Source organism: Sapajus apella, unplaced genomic scaffold (assembly GCF_009761245.1).
Source record: "Sapajus apella isolate SASKATOON/1434 unplaced genomic scaffold, GSC_monkey_1.0 scaffold99, whole genome shotgun sequence".
NCBI classification, from domain to species: domain Eukaryota; kingdom Metazoa; phylum Chordata; class Mammalia; order Primates; family Cebidae; genus Sapajus; species Sapajus apella.
The window spans coordinates 1,532,602-1,552,369 of record NW_022437039.1 but is presented as its reverse complement, the minus strand read 5'-3'; the positions used below and the strand labels follow the sequence as shown (position 1 = coordinate 1,552,369).

The window sequence follows — 19,768 nt, the reverse complement described above, 5'->3', positions numbered from 1 at the left end:
CCTCCCTAGCACGAGCTCTTGGGAAGTGTGGATGCTGGTACCCCAAGAAGAAGGCTACCAACTACTGGGTCTCCCCTAGGAAGTGACCAGACATGCACCATGCGTTGCCTTCTCTGAGGTGGCTCAAGCCACTGAAACTACCACAGCACAGATAGGTGAGGGCGTGAGTATGTCCCATTTCTAGCTGCTGGTTATTTTTTAGCAGGAAGCTACAGAAAAACTGGAAAGTGGGAGACTAATGCTGTGGCAAGGCAGACCCATCCTGAGTGGCCCTGGAAGCCCTCACTGGAAGCTGACAGGATCTGGGGACAGAGTAAGTCTCCCCAGTCTCAGCCTCGTCAAAAGGCTACTTGTAAACAGAGCTTACTTACTCTCCTTGGTGACACTGGTTCTCTCTGAACTTACCAAGCAGGGCTTTTCAGAGCAAAGCTTACTAAAAAGAAAATTATCCATTCTTCAAGACCAGTATCCTGCAATGAGGGAGGGAGCCAGCTCCATTCTCCCAGACTCCTCCATGTGCTGGAGGACTCACCCTAAAACATTACCCACTGGCATCTACCAAACCAGGCCTCCATGCTGGGAACCACCCACTGGGCGCATGAGCTCTGGTGGCCACCTTCCTCTTGGCACCCTGCAGATCATCTGTCCTAATGCCACATGTACCCTCCAAGGCCACTCTGGATCTGCTACCACTGTCAAAGGTTCCCTCTTCAGCCCTGGCATCTGGCAGCCCCAATAGTACCTCCATGTTGTACTCAAAGGCCTTGTTGGCCTCCTCCACGATCCTCTCTTTGGTCTTCATGTTCAGGTCCAGGGCATTCATCCTGGCCCGGTAGAGCTGCTTGAACTGCTGTGCATTGTCCACATTCTCAAACAGGTAGAACTGGGTCCCTTCCCCTGTGCTAGGGAGTTTCAGTGCACGCTGGGCCACCTTCTTCAGCACCTGGCCCCCCGAGAGGTCCCCCATGTAGCGGGTGTACGCATGGGCCACCAGTAGCTCTGGCTCGTTCTGCCCTATGTAGCGGATCCGCTCCACGTACTTTTGGGCAGCCTCGGAGCACTGCACCTGCTCCTCCCAGTTTTCACCAAAGAAATACCCCATGTCCTTGGTCAGTGCCTCCTTCCGGTGCAGCTCCATGGGAAAGTACAAGGGGGCAAAGGCTGGGTGGTCCTTGTTGCGTTCCATTTCCTCCTCGAGGGCTGAGTATGTGAAGTAAAGTGCAGTGGTGGCCAGCTGTGGAAGTGACAGGAGGAGGCTGGCAATGCCTGAGCCTTCCACATCCCAGCAGCTGGATGCAGAGGCTCAAGTGACAACCCCCAACCCCAAAGACCCAACCCTATGGCCCATTTTTATGTACTTAATTATTTAACACATGAAGTTTTTGTGTTTCTTAAAGGAATCTGTGGAACATGCATACTTTTGCTTCCTTGACACCACTATGTTGTTATTCCATCTAAACCATGCGAGCCACAGCCTTTTTTTTTTTTTTTTTTTTTTTTTTTTTTTTGCACGTGGGGAACAGTCTTACTCTGTTGCCCAGGCTGGAGTGCAGTGGCACAATCTTGGCTTACTGAAACCTCTGTCTCCTGGGTTCAAGCGATTCTCCTGCCTCAGCCTCCCGAGTAGCTGGGACTACAGGTGCGTGCCTCTCCTTATTTTTTTATTTTTAGTAGAGATGGGCTTTCCCCATGTTGGCCAGGCTGGTCTCAAACTCCTAACCTCAGGCGATCCACCTGCCTCAACCTCCCAAAGTGTTGGGATTACAGGCATGAGCCAACACACTCAGCCGAGAGCCACAGCTTAACGTCAAGAATGGAGTATGGAGAAAAGTCCAGCTTTTCCCTCAGAGTGGCTCCAGGGGCACCTTTCTCATGGGACTAAATCCCCCACCCCAACCCCATACAACAGTCTGGAACCCCATGCAGGGCACAAACCTTAAACAGCTCCTTCTTAATGTTGCCCTTCAAGAAGTCCTTGACAAACTGGGTGTTTTCTGCCCGGTCATGTGCTTCCCTGGTCCCTTCCTTCAGGAGCTCGGAGAGGTCGACCATTCTATGGAGAGATGGGAGGCATTTGTGTGTCAATTAGCCCTTCCCAGCTCCCCAGAAAGGACCACAGGAGGAAAATTGAGTTCAGACCCCAGGGCGACCACCTGTTATACTGGAGGCTGGGGCTGCTCAGACACTTCACTCCAACATGAATAGCAGGGACTTGTCAGGGAACACAGGGCAAGCAGACATTGACAGTCGGCTCCAAGGATTCGGGACACAAGGGATGACTGTGGCCTACTCCTTAAGATAGTACCCACATCTATGTGTCTGTGTTGGGAACCACCCAAAAGAGCAATGCTTTGCTTCTATTGCCACCTAGTGGCTGAAGAGACACGCATCTGTACTCCCATCAGCGTTTGCTGCCTTCTCCAGGAACAGCCTGCCTTGGAATGTGTCTCCTAGAATCCACACACCTCAGTAAGGCTGTGACTGTGGGTCTCCTGGGGTGGCCCTGCTGCCTTCCTCCCACCTTGGACCTACAGCCTCTTTGGGACTATACATGACTAGGCCCAAGCACGGAGAGATGAAAGGGAGACAACAGAGAGGCTGGGGCCAGGACCTTAGGTTTGTGCCACTTAATGAAATTACACAGGCTAAAGGTGTGCTGATGGATGGACAAGGTAGAAAACGTGTGATCCTAAAGATGGTGGCACCTGGGCAGGGTCTTAGATGTGTCCACACAGTCTGTCTACAAGAGTGAGAAAAATTCGGCCTTATCATGGTCTATCCTCTGCTGGCTTCTTTGGGAAATTAGCTTGGTATCTCCCATGTTCCGAGAAACAGTTTATTATTAGCAATTATTTCAAGGGATAAAAAAACAAACTTGGACAATGATAGGGCTATAATGAGAGGCTTATGATGCAGAATAGGGCCTGGTAGCTCAGGTTTAGCATGAGCTGTCCTTATACAGAGTAAGGAAAACCTGCCCTGCAGTCAGAGTTACTCCAACATTTTATGGGGTAAAAGACTGTGAACAGAGCCAGCTTTGCCTCCGTTTACCCTTTCTCAACCCAGATGAGAAAACACTTAAGTTTCTAAGAAGAAAAAAGGATGACGAACATCAAATCCTATCAGCACTCCCAGCAGCACCTGTCCTGCCTCCTTGGATGAGACAATGGACCAGTGGGGAGAGTCCTAAGCAGCTAAAGTTGTATGCTGTCCCTGCAGGGCCAAGCAGGTACCCAGTGGTCCACAGGTCATGGCCCATGACCACTCCCCAGTGCTGCCAGCAGACGAAACCAGGTGTGCTGAGCACAGTAGGCGCTGGGCACACCCGACTCAGTGCAGCCAGCCCCCATGGCTCACCTCGTGTGGTTCTCCTTTTCTAAGGCCTCAGGGTTCTTCTCTGACTCATCTACCCCCTCTGAGGTCTCCACTTCCGCTGACATTGCTGCTGGGTGTGGTTCTTGCTGCTATCGCTCCTCTGGTCCTGTAGAGACACAAGGAGCTGGTGATGTGGCACCCACAGCAGTAACTTCCCCAAATACCTGCCAGTTCTGCTCTCCTTGGAGCCAATGTAACCAAGGTGACACCCACACACCCCAGAATTGTTGTCTTTAAAGTTCTGCCATTACTGGGACCATAGTGGAATATGGAAAAAATCTGAATATGAACAGTGTATTAGGTAATAACATTGTATTGACATTAAGCTTTCTGGTTTTTTTAAATAACTGTAGTGCGATTATGTAAGAGAATGTCCATGTTCCTAAGAAATACACACTGGGTTATTCAGAAGTAAAGGTACGCTGCCTGCAACTACCCATCAGATGGTTCAGAAGAGTGTGTGTGCACGTGCATAGGCTACAGGACGGGGGATGCTGGCAAGTCAGAAAAGCAAACGTGGGAAAATGCTAGCAGTGAATCTGGGGAAAACGTATGAGATTTCTTTGTACTATTCTTACCATTTTTCTATATGCCTAAAACTGTATCAAGGCTGGGCGTGGTGGCGCACACTGTAATCACAACACTTTGGGAGGCCGAGGTGGACTGGAGTTCAAGACCAGCCTGGTCAACATGGTGAAACCCCATCTCTACTAAAATTTCAAAAAATAGCCGAGGATGGTAGTGTGTGTGCCTGTAATTCCAGCTACTTGGGAGACTAAGGCAGGAGAATCACTTGAGCCCAGGAGGAGGACGCTGCAGTGAACCGAGATCGTGCCACTCCACTCCAGCCTGGGCAATAAGAGTGAAACTCCTTCTCAAAAAAAACAAAAAGAACAACTGTATCAAAAGTTACCAAAAACAAAACCTCAAAAAGCTTAGGGAAAAAAAAAAGCGTGGCAAGTAACACACAGTTCCACCCCTCTGCCAGGGTGCAGAGGCCAGCTCATCCTACCTGTGAGAGGCTGGGTGCCTTGTGCAGTCTGCAGGAGTTACCAAAAAAGCAGACTGTCCTTAGCCTACTCAGGACTTTGCTAAGGTGAAGGAAATAACAAGCTGGTCAATCAGTTCCCGTCATCTGCTGCAAGGGCTGAGCCTTCGTCAGCCAGGGAAATACAGTCCCATAACAAGGCAAGCTGATCCTCCATCCCTGGGGGATTCTGCTCAGGCAATGTTAGGAAGGCACAGCCCATCTGGGGAAACTTCCACATGTATAGCAGCACAGTAGCACCAACAACTAATAAAGTAACTAACGAAGACAGAACTACCAACACTGGAGCCAAATCACACCAAACTGGGCCAAGGAAAAAGAATTTAGTTACTGAGCATTTTCTATGTGCTCTACCCAGAAACAACAGGTGTCAAGAGGAACAAAGAAGTGTAAGAAATGGTCCTTGAGGCCGGGCGCGGTGGCTCAAGCCTGTAATCCCAGCACTTTGGGAGGCCGAGACGGGTGGATCACGAGGTCAAGAGATCGAGACCATCCTGGTCAACATGGTGAAACCCCATCTCTACTAAAAATACAAAAAAAAATTAGCTGGGCATGGTGGCGCGTGCCTGTAATCCCAGCTACTGAGGAGGTTGAGGCAGGAGAATTGCCTGAACCCGGGAGGCGGAGGTTGCGGTGAGCCGAGATCGCGCCATTGCACTCCAGCCTGGGTAACAAGAGTGAAACTCCGTCTCAAAAAAAAAAAAAAAAAAAAAAAGAAATGGTCCTTGAAAGGCTCAAGGTACATATCTTTCCTAAGCTTCCTCTAGAGCTAGTAACATTTTTGTTGTTATTTTTTAGGATATTATATAACACATGGTTTACTCATTGTGGTCTTCTTGAACCATCTCTCTCATCTTTAGATTTAGCATCTGTACTGGGATTATTTTAGGAAGTCAAGCGATAATTCATATAGCACAATGCCTGCCATGTGGTGAGCACTCAATGAACGTTACATCATGATTATACTTTATTTTGACTGAGGCTTAGTGATGTCTAAGAACACTCGGAAAATAAACATCAGGATGTAAAGAAAAATGGAACCTTCTCTTGACTCCAAGTCAGAGACACTTTCCTCTGAAATAACGCTGATGAACTGTATGGTGCACAGCAGTCTAGAAGAATGTGAAAGCAGGCAGGTATCACATGGAGGGAACAGTATGCAGCGGGCTTCCTGGGGAAGGACCCTCAACACAGACAGGATTTGGGGCAGGGGTTAGGGAGGGGCTCTAGATCCAGGGAATAATATGAACAAAGCCAGAAATGGGCAGTTCACAGATACAGTATAAGGCTGCCCAGCTGCGCATGCACTTACCAAGAGGCCAAGACAGGCTTTGCAAGCTGCAGAAGAAGCCCTACATGGCCTTGAGACCTTGATTTATACTTTTTTTTTTTTTGGTAAAAGAACAGCTTTAGTGGCTGGGTGCGGTGGCTTACACCTGTAATCCTAGCATTTGGGGAGGCTGAGGCGGGCAAATCACCTGAGGTCAGGGGTTTGAGACCATTCTAGCCAACATGGTGAAACCCTATCTCTACTAAAACTATTAGCCAGTTGTGGTGGTGCACACCTGTAATCCCAGCTACTCAGAAGGCTGAGGCAGGAGAACTGCTTGAGCCCGAGAGATGGAGGTTGCAGTGAGCCAAGATCGTGCCACTGCAATGCAGCCTGGCTGACAAGAGCAAGACTCTGCCTCAAAAAAATTTTTTAAATTAAATTAAAAACAAATAAATACAGGCCAGGCTCAGTGGCTCCTATAATCCCAGCACTTTGGGAGGCCAAGGCAGGTGGACCACCTGAGGTCAGGAGTTCGAGACCAGCCTGACCAACATGGTGAAACCCCGCCTCTATTAAAAAATAAATACATAAATACATAAATAAAAAATAACAACAGCTTTGCTGTACACCCTTGAGGACCTTAAGATCCAAAATTTCTTTCTGGCTGCACAGTTTTCAGGGAGCAGAAAAAGGTGCTGGCAAGAAAGCACTGAGCTGTCTAAAGGCGGGAGAGGTGCAGTAAAGGGTCCCAGAGCCTCCAGACAGTGATGGAAGCAAAGGAGCAGGCTGAGGGCACACCCCAGGTACCCGAGGACCACAGACCCCATGCTCCTTACAAGCAAAATGAGGCAAAGACAAGTGCAATTCATGGCCCAGGTTACCAGTACCTTGAGTATGCATCCTGCCATTTGTACCTAACGATCATGCTGCACAACAGTGATTGGGAATGTGATTAAATCTCATTAACTGTGTTTTACTCAATAATAACTGCATGCTCTGGGAGAGTGTAGTCTTGCTTAATTAAGCAACAAGTCCTTTTGCTTCTCTTAAAAATACAAAAAGGTGCAGGGCACAGTGGCTGACACCTGTAATCTCAGCATTTTGGGAGGCCCAGGTGGGTGGATTACCTGAGTTCAGGAGTTCGAGACCAGCCTGGCCAACATGGTGAAAGCCCCTCTCTACTAAAAATACAAAAATTAACCGGGCATGGTGACAGGCGCCTATAATCCCAGCTACTCAGGAGGCTGAGGCAGGAAAATTGCTTGAACCCAGGAGGCAGAGATTGCAGTGAGCCAAGATCAAGCCATTGCACTCCCACCTGGGTAACAGAGCAATACTTCATCTAAAAAAACCAAATAGCTGGGGGCAGTGGTTCATGCCTGTAATCCCAGAACTTTGGGAGGCCGAGGCAGGTGGATCACCTGAGGTCAGGAGTTCAAAACCAGCCTGACCAACATGGTGAACCCCAACTCTATTAAAAATACAAAAATTAGCCAGGTGTGGTGGCTTGTGCCCGTAATCCCAGCTATTCAGGAGGCTGAGGCAGGAAAATCACTTGAACCCAGGAGGCAGAGGTTGCAGTGAGCCAAGATCAAGCCACTGGACTCCAGCCTGGGTGACAGAGCGAGACTCTGTCTCGAAACAAAACAAACAAACAAACAAACAAAGGCAGAGCCAAGATTGTGCCACTGTATTCCAGCTTGGGAGACAGAGCAACACTCTGTTTCAAAAAAAAAATTAAAAATGCAACAAGGGAAGAGAAAGCTGCTTCCTCTGGTACCCACTTGGGCATTTCTCAGTAGCACTTTACTTGTGTTATCTCCCTTTGGGCACACCCAGTTTAACCTCACTCCTGTCCTCCCAGCCCACGAGAAGCCAAACTCTGGACCAGAGCTGTCTTTTCCACTGCTATAGCTCCAGGGTCTAAAAGATACCAGATTCTCAATAAATACTTCTTGAATAAAAACATCCAACAGAGAGGAAAAAAAAAAAAACAGGGTTGTGGTGAGAGGAAGGAAGGAGAATATCTCATGCATGATGCCAATAATATGCAATTTTTTAAAAACAGGAAAAAGTAATCTGGTGTCCATGACTTCAACAGTTTTATGATTTTAATTTGAAAGAAAGCTAACAAGAAGAATTCTGAGTCCTCAAGGCAAGTAACCAGTACCATCTGTGCAGAGCTGGGGGCTCCTGGGAAGGTTCGGTTAGCACATTCAACACAGGGGCCAGAGAAGGCGACCTGTGTACATCTCTGTGGCCTAGCCATTATTTAAGGGAGTGGCCACACAGTGAGTCATTCAGGGGCCACCCTGCAATGGCAGAAACAGAACTTTTTTCACTTTCTGAAAAGCTACATGTCCAGACTTACTCTGGCTGACTTCTATACTTGAATGCTAAGCTTTGCAGGAACCATTGGAATCTCTAGAAAATTGGGGACCAAATCATAAATGTAGAACCTTTTTAGACTTCAATCTCTATTGTCAACAAGAAGCTACACATTCCCAACCTGCCCCCTCTCCAAAAAAAAAGGAAGAAAAAAAGATTCTAAAATATTCCACTCTGGGAAATATACTTCAAGAAATAGTAATAGTTATCCTAATTGGTATCAAAATAATACACAGCCATACTATGATGCTAGAAAAAAAACAACACATAGCCTAAAAACAAAGGGCATGACTGCTCAAACGACAGTAAACAATGGAATCCTGGCACAGCCAGGACAAGTTGGTAAGCTGTGTTCATGCATGGAAAAGCCTACAGAAACTTTTTTTTTTTTTTTTAAAAAGGACCCAAACACCGACTACAACTGTATGCAAAATTTTACAAGTATACTGACAATAACAAACGGGGAATTTGGAGAACTATAAATACTGTTTTTTGTTGGACTTTTTAGCCAACTCGCTGCTTCTTTTATAAAAAGTGACTCAATTCTCTTGGAAAGAAAAAGGGAAGAGGAAGGAAAGGCAGGGAAAGGAAAAAAAGAAACCAAGAGACAGGAATTGGACCAAACAAACCAGTTAAGATCCTGAACTGCATTAACTAACTAGTCAATGGAAGTTCCTGGGGCCTCTTTACTTTTCTATTACAAATTCTAGAAAGGCCGATCTGCCCCCTCTCTTTCCCATTTCCAAAAAACTTTGACCCTCTGTTTATAAAATCTACCTCCACCACTCCATAATTCCAGTACTCCTAACTGTTCACCTGATCAGCTGCTGATTTTCATTCCAACCCTTGAGCTAACAGAAACAGTAACAAAGTTCCTATCACAGTTAAGTCCAGCAAAAGAGATTCCTTTAGACCAGCTCAGCAGATCCAGAACACTGTCTCAAAGCTTTTGCTCCTGCTAAATTGCTGATACAAGGCACTACTAGGACTTTTGAGACCACAGACAAAGATGTTAAATCCTCCTCCATGGAGACTAAGTCCAACAAATTTCAGGTCAGGTAACTCAGTGCATTGCTGCCAGGTAGGAATATAATCTAAGGACTATATTAGAATTCATTTCCCATCTGGTAATACAGAAAGGAACAATAAAGACTTCTTTGTCCTGGAGAAACCTCAAGTGAAGGAAGGGAGCAGGTTGCTGAGCTCAGCCAGCACTGAGGGGAAGGAACAGCAGAGTGTCCCCACTCCCTGGAATGAGAACAATTCCGCAGGCTTCTGACTCAATGAAATAGTGACACTCGACAGTGACCAGCTACTGCACTGCATGAGATGCCCACAACATGAACTTGGGTTGTTATCCCACATGCACAGGGAAGCTAAGTGACTGCTCAGAGACTTTTTTTTTTTTTTTAAAAAGATATTTCTGAACATCTCTTTCTTGATGCTCAGAGACTTCTGCACTGGGACTCTGCCAATGCTCCCTCCTTCCTGAACACCTTGCAGCTGACCATCAGGATTCCTACCATGGCCCTGGATGAGGGCCGCTTGCCTGTTTCCTAGAAGGCTGTTTGTAGCTCAGAGCTCACTCCTGTATAGAACTGACACCATATTAATATGAGGTGATTACTCTTCAGCTTCCACAACTGACTGTCATCCTGTTTTCCCAGTTAAACCAAAAGCTTCCTACAAGAGAGATAGAGATTCCTTCAGACTCAGATGAGGGTCCAATATGACTTACAGCCTAGTATCCTTGGGAGGGTCCAACTTAAGTTACAGCTGTTGCAACTACACAGATGGAGTTCCTACTGAAAAAGCCAGTTAAATGAAGGATTTGTGTGCCTGTGCCTATGTGTGTAACAAGAAAATAACAGTTAAATTCTAAAATACCAAGTAAAGAAATACAAATTTTTAATTGGGTCCTATGTCTCTAAATTAACTGTATGAAATCTGTTTTTTACTTCTCTTCAGATCTGACTTGACTCTTCTAAGTTTTTAACTGACAATTATATTTATGGGGTACAATATGACGGTTTTATACATATATACATTGGGGAATAATCAAATCGAGTTATTAATATACCCATCAGCTCATATACTTATCATTTGTTTGTGGTGATAACATTTAAAATCTACTCTTTTAGCAATTTTTAAATATACAATACTATTATATATTAACTACATTAACTATAGTCACTATGCTGTAAAACAGATCATCACATCTTATTTCTCCTAACTGAAATCTTGTACCCTTTGACCAACATCTCTCCTTTCCACACCCACCTTTCCCTTGCCCCAACCTCTGGTAACCAACATTTTACACTCTCCTACGACTTTGACTTTTTCAGATTTCACATATAAGTGATATAATGCACCATTTGTCTGTCTTTGTTTGGCTTATTTCACTTAGCATAATGTCCTCTAGATGCATCCATGTAGTCACAAATGACAGAATTTCCTTCTTATTTATGGCTGAGTAGTATTCCATTATACATAAATACTAGCTTTTAAAAATCCATTAATCCATTGTGTACTGTGAAGACTAAGTGGGCTAACATGTATGAATGTCTGAGGAAATGCAGCACCACCTCAAATATTGAGCTCTTCCTGAGGAAGTTGCTGGTGAGAATGAACAACTGGGTGATTGTTAAACACTGAGGAAGAACAAGAAATCCAGCAAATTCACAGATAGTTCTGGGCAGGTCACACCTGAGGACTTCTGACTCAGACCTCATTCTCCAGCAGCGTCAGGAAATAGAAATATCTGCCCTTTCCAACATGATCCATGTGACCACTGCAGGCTAGAATAGCCACATTGCAGATGCCACTAGAGACTGGCTGAGCCACATGTTTGGGGCAGCAGACAGAGCTGAATCAGTTCTTATCCAATAAGGCACTACTAGATAAAAGAGGCTTCTGAACACTGAAGGAGCCACATCATCTAGGACCATGGCTTCTGAGTTTATAGAATAAATGGCCTGAGGTCTCCTCTGAACTCTGGTACTGCCACTCCTCAGGAAACCTTATACATAAGCCCTTTCATTTCAATCACTGGGGGCATTCAATTCCACAGTTCACTGAATGGATTAAAAACTATTAACCTCTTGATCCAAATCCAGGCTGGGTGTGGTGGCTCACACCTATAATTCCAGCACTTTGGGAGGCCAAAGTGGGAGGATCACCTAGGAGTTCAAGACTAGCCTGGGCAGCACAGCCAGACCTCATCTCTATGAAAAATAAAATAATTAGCCAGGTGTAGTGACACATGCCTGTAGTCCCAACCACTCAGGAAACTGAGGCAGGAGGATCCTTTGAGCCCAGGAGTTTAAGGTTGCAGTGAGCTATGATCACACCATTGTACTCCAGCCTGGCAAGGGAGTGAGACTCAAAAAAAAAAAAAAAAAAAAAAAACACCAAGTTAAGACTGAGTCCGGTTGGGCGTGGTGGCTCACACCTGTAATCCTGGTCCTTTAGGAGGCTGAGGTAGGTAGATCACTTGAGGTCAGGAGTTCAAGACCAGCCTGGCCAACATGGTGAAACCCCATCTCTACTAAAAATATAAAAAATTAGCTGGGGCCGGGCACAGTGGCTCATGCCTGTAATCTTAGCACTTGAAAGGCCGAGGAGCGTGGACCACAAGGTCAAGAGTTCAAGACCATCCTGGCCAACATGGTAAAATCCTGTCTCTACTGAAAATACAAAAATTACCAGGAGGTTGCAATGAGCCGAGGTTGTGCCACTGCACTCCAGCCTGGCGACAGAGCGAGATTCCATCTCAAAAAAAAAAAAAAAAATTAGCCAGGTGTGGTGATGGGTGCCTGTAGTCCCAGCTACTTGGGAGGCTGAGGCATAAGAATCATATGAATGCAGGACGTGGGCGTTGCAGTGAGCCTATAGTGCCATTGCACTCCAGCCTGGGTGACAGAGTGAGACTCTGTCTCAAAAAAAAAAAAAAAAAAAAAAGACAGTGAATCTTGGAAAAGTGGGGACTCTGGGGACACAAAGCACTTGACTCAGATTTACTAAATAAGCAATTGCACGTTTGGGCAAGAAGGGAGGAGAGAGCAAAACAACTGAAAACTAAAGGCATTAGCCTCTTAAGTAACCTCAAAAACTGACAACAGACCAGATGTAGAAGCTCAAGCCTGTAATCTCTGCACTTTGGAACGCTGAGGCAGAAGGATCACTTATGGCCAAGAATTCAACACGATCCTGGGCAACAAAGTGAAACTCCCCCACATCTCAAAAAATATATTCAATTAAAAAAAAAAAAAAAAAAACATATCAGTTTGAGAAGTCAAGACTTTTCCTGCAGGCTTTTTATTTTTATTTTTTCGAGACTAAGTCTCGTTATGTCGCCAGGCTGGAGTATAACCAGGCTGGAGTGCAATGGTGCGATCTCTCTGCTCACTGGAACCCCCCACCTGCTGGGTTCGAGCAATTCCCCTACCTCAGCCGCCCGCGTATGTGGGACTACAGGCTCGCACCACTGTGCCCGGCTAATAGTTTTTTTGTAGTTTTAGTAGAGACAGGGTTTCACCATGCTGGCCAGGCTGGTCTCAAACTCCTGACCTCATGATCCCCCAACCTCAGCCTCCAAAAGTGCTGGGATACGGGCATGAGCCATCGTATCCGGACTGCAGACTTTTCTGATTACAGAAGACAAGTGAGCAAGCAGTTCAAATACAGCTGAGAAGGCAGACACCAAGGGCAAAACCTGAAACACTGGAAAGAGTTCAAAGAAGAGGCCTGGAATCTACTACTGCTGGCATAACAATGAGTCTTGGTAGAGTCTTCCTATTATTCCTGTTATAACTCAAACAAACATAAGACTCGCCCCTGTTCCCTGACTGCCACCTCACTTTATATAAGGACAATGGGTCCCAGGGCTAGGAAGGTAAAAATTCTTTAGTCCCATAAGCAGTACCAGGAAGGGGAGGGGTGAAGCCCTGAATTAATTCTAAAATGGTTCTGGAGGTATTTTTTTTTTTTTTTTTTTTTTGAGACCAGTCTCACTCTGTCGCCCAAGCTGGAGTGCAGTGGCACGATCTCGACTCACTGCAACATCCACCTCCCAGGTTCAAGCAATTCTCCTGCCTCAGACTCCCGAGTAGCTTGGACTACAGGAATGCGCCACCATGCCCGGCTAATTTTTTGTATTTTTAGTAGAGACAGGGTTTCACCATCAGAGCCAAGATGGTCTCAATCTCCTGACCTCATGATCCGCCCATCTCAGCCTCCCAAAGTGCTGAGATTACAAATGTGAGCCACTGCGCCCGGCACTGGTGAGATTTTTAAAAGGGACAGAGCCTAGGCTTCACATCCCACAGAGATGGCTTTAACAGAGGAAATACCGATGAAACCTAGGGTCATCCCTAGGTTACCATCAAGCAAAAATTATTCCAAAATTGAACAACCTTGAAAGAAGGTATCTGGCCAGGCGTGGTGGCTCACGCCTGTAATCCAAGCACTTTGGAGGCCAAGGCAGGCGGATCACCTGAGGTTGGCAGTTCAAGACCAGCCTGACCAACACGGTGAAACCCCGTCTTAAAAAAAGAAAAAAGAAAAAAGAAAGAAAGAAGGTATCTTGTGGATAAGTGGACTCAGTCATGTTTCCTTTCACACAGGCACAAAAATTGTCACCTTTAAGTCTCAGCTTCTATTATAAACAGGGACTGTGAATAGCATTTGGGAGTGGAGGGAAAAAAAAGTAGGTGATTAAGGTGCTTATTAGGAACTGCCATTTTGGGAAACCTGAGAGTACTATCAGCTCCCAGGTGCTTTCCTGTCTCCAAACAGCCTGAAGCCTTAAAAGCCATTCCTGGAGGCTGGGCCTGGTAGCCCACACCTGTAATCTCTGCAATTTGGGAGGCCGAGGCAGAGGAACACTTGAGCCCAGGAGTTTGAGACCAGCCTAGGCAGCATAATGAGACTCTCATCTCTACAAAAATAAAATAAAATAAAATAACATTTCTTAGCTGGGGGCAGTGGCTCACACCCGTATTCCCAGGACTTTGGGAGGAAAAATACAAAAATAATTAGCTGGGTGCCGGGTGTGTAGCTCACGCCTGTAATCCTAGCACTTTGGGAGGCCAAGGAGACCAGCCTGACCAACACGGAGAAACCATGTCTCCACTAAAAATACAAAATTAGCCGGGCATGGTGGCGCATGCCTGTAATCTCAGCTACTTGGGATAACCTTCTCTCCAGTGAGGGAGAAGAATCACTTGAATCCGGGAGGCGGAGGCTGCAGTGAGCTGAGATTGCACCACTGCACTCCACCCAGCGAAAGAGCAAGACTCCATCTCAAATAAATAAAAAAATAATAATTTAATTAAAAATAAATAAAATAAATAATTTTTTTTCCCCCAAAGAAGAGGTTCCTGTCCTGAGAGAAGGCCCTGAAGTTCACCCAAGAGAGCACCAGTCTATAAGTCTGACAGACCTGGGTATACGAGGCTAAGTCACTTTTAAGCAGTGTCTCACTGGCTATGAAGAAACTAAGATCAAGAGAATTAACATGGGCAAGGTTACTCAGAGAGCTAATGCTCAAGTTGAGACTAAACTTGAGTTATTCTGAATGCAAGGTGACTCCTCCTGTGTCCCAGGCTAATCCTCATTGGTTCCTGTGTGTGAGATTAGTATGGTGTCACCACAGATTGCTAGCAACATGGAAACTGAGGTTATGAGCTACAGAGGCACTCGTACCACACTGCATTTATGCATACAGTGTAGAGGTTAAACCATAGCCTGTAATTTGTTGTTTTAGCATGAAAAATGAGCAAGAGGCCAGGCATGGTGACTCATGCCTATAATCCCAGCTCTTTGGGAGGCCGAGGCAGGCAGATCACTTGAGGTCAGGAGTTCGAGAGCAGCCGGGGCAACATGGTGAGACTCTGTCTCTACTAAAAATACAATTATTAGCCAGGCGTGGTGGGGCATGCCTGTAATCCCGGCTACACAGGAGGCTGAGGCAGAAGAATCTCTTGAACCCAGGAGGTGGAGGTTGCAGTGAGCTGAGATCGAACCACTACACTCTAGCCTGGGCGACAGAGCAAAACTCCATCTAAATAAAAAAAGTGAGCAAGATTCTATTATTTCTGAGAAATAACTGCTCAGGCCCAGTTGAAGATTCAGAAGCTGATGCTGCCTGTCCCCAAAACACTCACCTTGGCTCACTTAGATTACACAACAACCTGAGAAGACTGTTCCTTGGTGAGATCTGTTTTTGTTGACTAACAGGGCAGGCAGGCCAATGCTGGTTCCAGCAGGGGAGGATGGCATACCCCACCACTCAGTGCCTGAAGAGAGGCAATCAGACCTGCCAGATCTTAGTGGACAATGAAGCCAGGGGCTCCAGGGCATCCTTACAGCAAAGGGAGGTCACAGTAGGGTCTGCACATCTCTATAGCACCCATTGCTATAGTAACTATTTCCTAAAGAGAAATAGACTATCTGGTTTCCAGAACCTGAAACTGGTCGGGCGCGGTGGCTTACACCTGTAATCCCAGCACTTCGGGAGGCCAAGGTGGATGGATCACCAGGTCAAGAGATCAAGATCATCCTGGCCAACACAGTGAAACCCCTTCTCTACTAAAAATACAATAATTAGCCGGGCATGCTAGCATGGGCCTATAGTCCCAGCTACTCAGGAGGCTGAGGCAGGAGAATCGCTTAAACCCGGGAGGTGGAGGTTACAGTGAGCCGAGATCGCACCACTGCAATGAAACTGTGTCAAGCATGTATTGAGTGTTTAAAATCTAAGCAGTCCTAAATTTCTGCCTAGTGAAAGATATTGTGCCTCAGAAATGGTAGTGAAATGTATAGAACATAAACTTTTTGTAAAGTTAGCAATTCCACAGGCCAAGACTTCGGTCAATCGAACAAGGTAGCTCCAATTTCTTACTCTGGGCCTGCAAGCCATCTTTACATGTTTCCACAGACCTATAGAGTAAGGTATTGTTCCTAGGCTTCTTCACAATGACTGCCCAGATTCTGGTGGCGGCTGGAGTTGGGGCAAGGAAACAAGCCCAGGCCAAGAACCAGTAACTCCACGAGGTTGGCTCATACTACACAGACTGTGCCTATTGTGGGAAGGAACTAGCAACAGCAGCTATTGGACTTGCTCAGAGCATTGGATGGTCTGCTTTCCCAGCACTACCAGCAGGCCCTACCTACACCAAAGGAGTGGTAAAGGGAGTGGAATCTGCTTCCTTCTTACCCACTGACTCCCTATCTTAATGCACAAGACACCAAGAATTCCTAAAAATAGAGTTCCTCAACTGTTTTCCTCCCTTAGTATATGGGGCCTGATTTGCACATGAATGACAACATCCCATAGGAGTAGTCGGACAGTATACAGAAAATATATTGCAGGTGATGTGAAATTATTAGCAATTAGCTGTAAATGCAGCCCTCTCTTCTACTCTAAACTCTCAGAATGAGAGGCAACTTACAGGGATAATCTTTAATTCAATCAAACCCAGGCTGGTCTTCAGCTCCTAGCTTCAACAATCCTCCCACTTTGGCCTCCCAAAGAGCTGTAATTATAGCCATGAGCCACCATGCCTGGCCAAACTTTTTTGTTTTGTTTTTTTCAAGACAGTCTCACTTTTTCATGCAGGCTGGAGTGCAGTGGTGTGATCACAGCTCACTGCAGCCTGGACTTCCTAGGCTCAAGCAATCCTCCAGCTAGGACTACAGGCACATGCCACCACACCTGGTTAATTTTAGTATTTTTAGTAGAGACAGGGTTTCACCATGTTGAAACCTTTCACTCAGCCAGTCTGAGTCCAGGCTGGTCTCAAACTCCTGAACTCAAGTGATCTGCCTCCCTCAGCCTCCCAAAGTGCAGGGATTACAAGCATGAGCCATTGCATCCAGCCCAAACATTTTTTTAAAGGCACAGCATTCATAAACATTATTAGTAACAAATTATTCGTAACACACCTCTTAACCACACTTAAAGAGCAGAAAATTGAAGTGATACAGTGATTACTTAGCAAAATGTATACTAGCTTTCTAGGAAAGCTTTCTAGACACTCCAGCTCTTCAAAGAAACCTTTCAGGATTGTAGGGTGGAGAGAAGAAATCACCATGCACTACTCCGCCCAGTCAATGTGTTAAATTTCCACAGCCATGTTTTCTACTTTCCTCACTATCATGAAATTCCCAGGACATGGCCTCCCATCACAACAGTCACTTGGCTTGCTAGCTGTATAAATGGCATATGTGACTATTAATTCAGATATAATTTTAAATATTTGTATTTCTGTATATATTCTATGATAAGAAGACCAAATCCCTCCATCTGAATGAAAGTTTCTAGAAGATGGGTTCAACAAGTCTAACAGCAGGCATATGCACAGAAGTCCTTTCTACAAAGCACAATACTAATGTGTTCAAAAGACACATGAGGAGCTGGGGCAGTGGACTGGATTTTACAATGATCTCTAGAGCCTGAGCCACGGTAGGCACCCAACAAATGTTAACTAAGATGAGCCTGGCCATGAGAGAATCTACTGGCCACACAGCGGCCAAGAGGCAGCAGCACAGGCTCTAGACAGGCACAACCAAGAGCAAACCCTGGTTCTGCCCATCCCAGTTGGGTAGACTTGGGCCAGCTACTTAATTTTTTGGAATTTCTTTCTTCATCTGTAAAGGACAGTGATAATAATTCCACAAGTAGGTACAAGAATTAAATGAGATAAATGAGTTATAAAACTGTGACATCATATGGTACTCATTCATAAACTAAAGAAAACGTCACTTGCAATTTAAAATTAATGGCTGAGCCCAAAGCTCATATCTGTAATCCCAGCACTTTGAGAGGCCAAGGCAGAGGGATTGCTTGAGCCAACGAGTTTGAGACTGGCCTGGGCAACACAGGAAGACCCCATCTCTAAAAAAAAAAAAAAAATTTTAATTAGCTGGCAGGCAGAAGAGAGTGTGGGGGAGTGGCACACACCTGTGGTCCTATCTACTTAGAAGGCTGAGAAAAAATAAAAGAAAGGAAAAATCTTGGAATTTCTAGCAAAATAATTTTTCTTTATGAGACAGGGTCTCACTTTGTCACCCAGGCTGGAGTGCAGCGGCATAATCTCAGCCCCCTGCAGCCTCAACCTCCTGAGTTCAAGTGATCCTGCCACCTCAGCCCCGAAAGTACGTGGGACTACAGACATACAACACCATGCCCAGCTAATTTTTTTTGTATTTTTTGTAGAGCTGGGGTTTTACCATGTTGCCTAGGCGAGTCTCGAACTCCTGAGCTCAAGAAATCCAGCCGCATTGGCCTCCCAAAGTGCTAGGATTACAGGAGTGGGCCACAGTGTCCAGCCTAGCAAAGTAAATTTTGCAAAAGACCTACGGGAAAATAGCGTATCCTTTTAGTTTAACTCCTTCAAAGAAATCCTGAACATGAGTTGGGTGAAGGCCCTTCCTGTAACTGGCCCTTCCGGGACGGAAGACAGGGCACACTTTTGTTTCTTTAGAGCAACTTATAAAAAGTAAAGATTTAGTTAGGTAACTGAAAATTTACTTAATCCTGTGACAAATCTGATTTGCGTTTTTATCTCATGACAACCAATCTCCAATCCAGTGTTTCTTCACCGGAGGCCAATTTTCCCCCCAAGGAACCCATTTGGAGATAGGGCAATGTTTGCAGGCATGTTTAATTGTCACAACTGAAAGATGGGAGTTTGCTACTGGCAATAGTGGGCAGAAGTCAGGGATACTGCTCAATGTCCTATTATGCACAGAAATCACACACATACACACACATGCTTGCATACACAAGCATACACACACACACATTCCACCACCACAAAATGATCCAGTCCAAAATGTCAACAGCATTAACACTGAGAAACCCTGCTAATCCACAAAAGCGTGCATATTCAAAAGAGAACATGAATCTTTTTTTTTTTAGAGATGGGGTTTCACCATGTTGATCAGGCTCGTCTCGAACTCCTGACCTCAGATGATCCACCCGTACGGACCTCCCAAAGCACTGGGATTACAAGCATGAGTTACCGAGTCCCACGTACAGAGGACATGAATCTAAAAACCCTCTCATCCCTTCATCAATTTAGAGATGAGACTGTTAGTCACCTTTATCTAATATCCCTTAACACAGATTTCTGAGGAAACTGAATTTCTACCAAAAAACAAAAGATGCTATTAGTAGGAGAGGCAACTTGCCAATGCCCACAAATGACAATGGAAAGGGTTACGGTACCTTCCCAGGAACAGGCCTTACTTGTATGTATTTGGATCTCTGAAAGCTAAACATTTTTACTTTTGTTTTTTTTTTGAGATGGAGTCTTGCTCTATTGCCTAGGCTGGAGTGCAGTGATGCTATTTTGGCTTACTGCAACCTCCGCCTCCCAGGTTCAAGCAATTCTGTCTCAGCCTCCTAAGTAGCTGGACTACAGGTGTGCGCCACCATGTCCAGTTAATTTTCTGTATTTTTAGTAGAGACAGGGTTTCACCATGTTAGCCAGGATGGTCTCGATCTCCTGACCTCGTGACTAATAATCCTAGCACTTTGGCACCCGCCTCGGACTGCCAAAGTGCTAGTATTATTGATGTAATTGATTATACTCAATTAAACAATTAAAACAAGCTCAGTAACAAAGCCAGGCAGGCTGAAGCTCCTGACAGAAATGTGTTTATTGGCTGTGCACAGT

General features: G+C 45.6%; 1 protein-coding gene across 1 annotated transcript in view; it reads right to left on the bottom strand.

Moving 5' to 3' along the window:
• Nucleotides 1–19,768, bottom strand: part of HMOX2 (heme oxygenase 2) — a 37,791-nt gene that overhangs the window by 1,409 nt on the left and 16,614 nt on the right. The window contains exons 2-4 of the mRNA XM_032257990.1: nt 3,358–3,481; nt 1,936–2,053; nt 743–1,234 (exon numbers count right to left, since the gene is read on the bottom strand). Of these exons, the coding sequence (XP_032113881.1) occupies nt 743–1,234; nt 1,936–2,053; nt 3,358–3,440 (693 nt within the window). The 5' untranslated portion in view covers nt 3,441–3,481. The remainder of the gene's footprint in view (nt 1–742; nt 1,235–1,935; nt 2,054–3,357; nt 3,482–19,768) is intronic.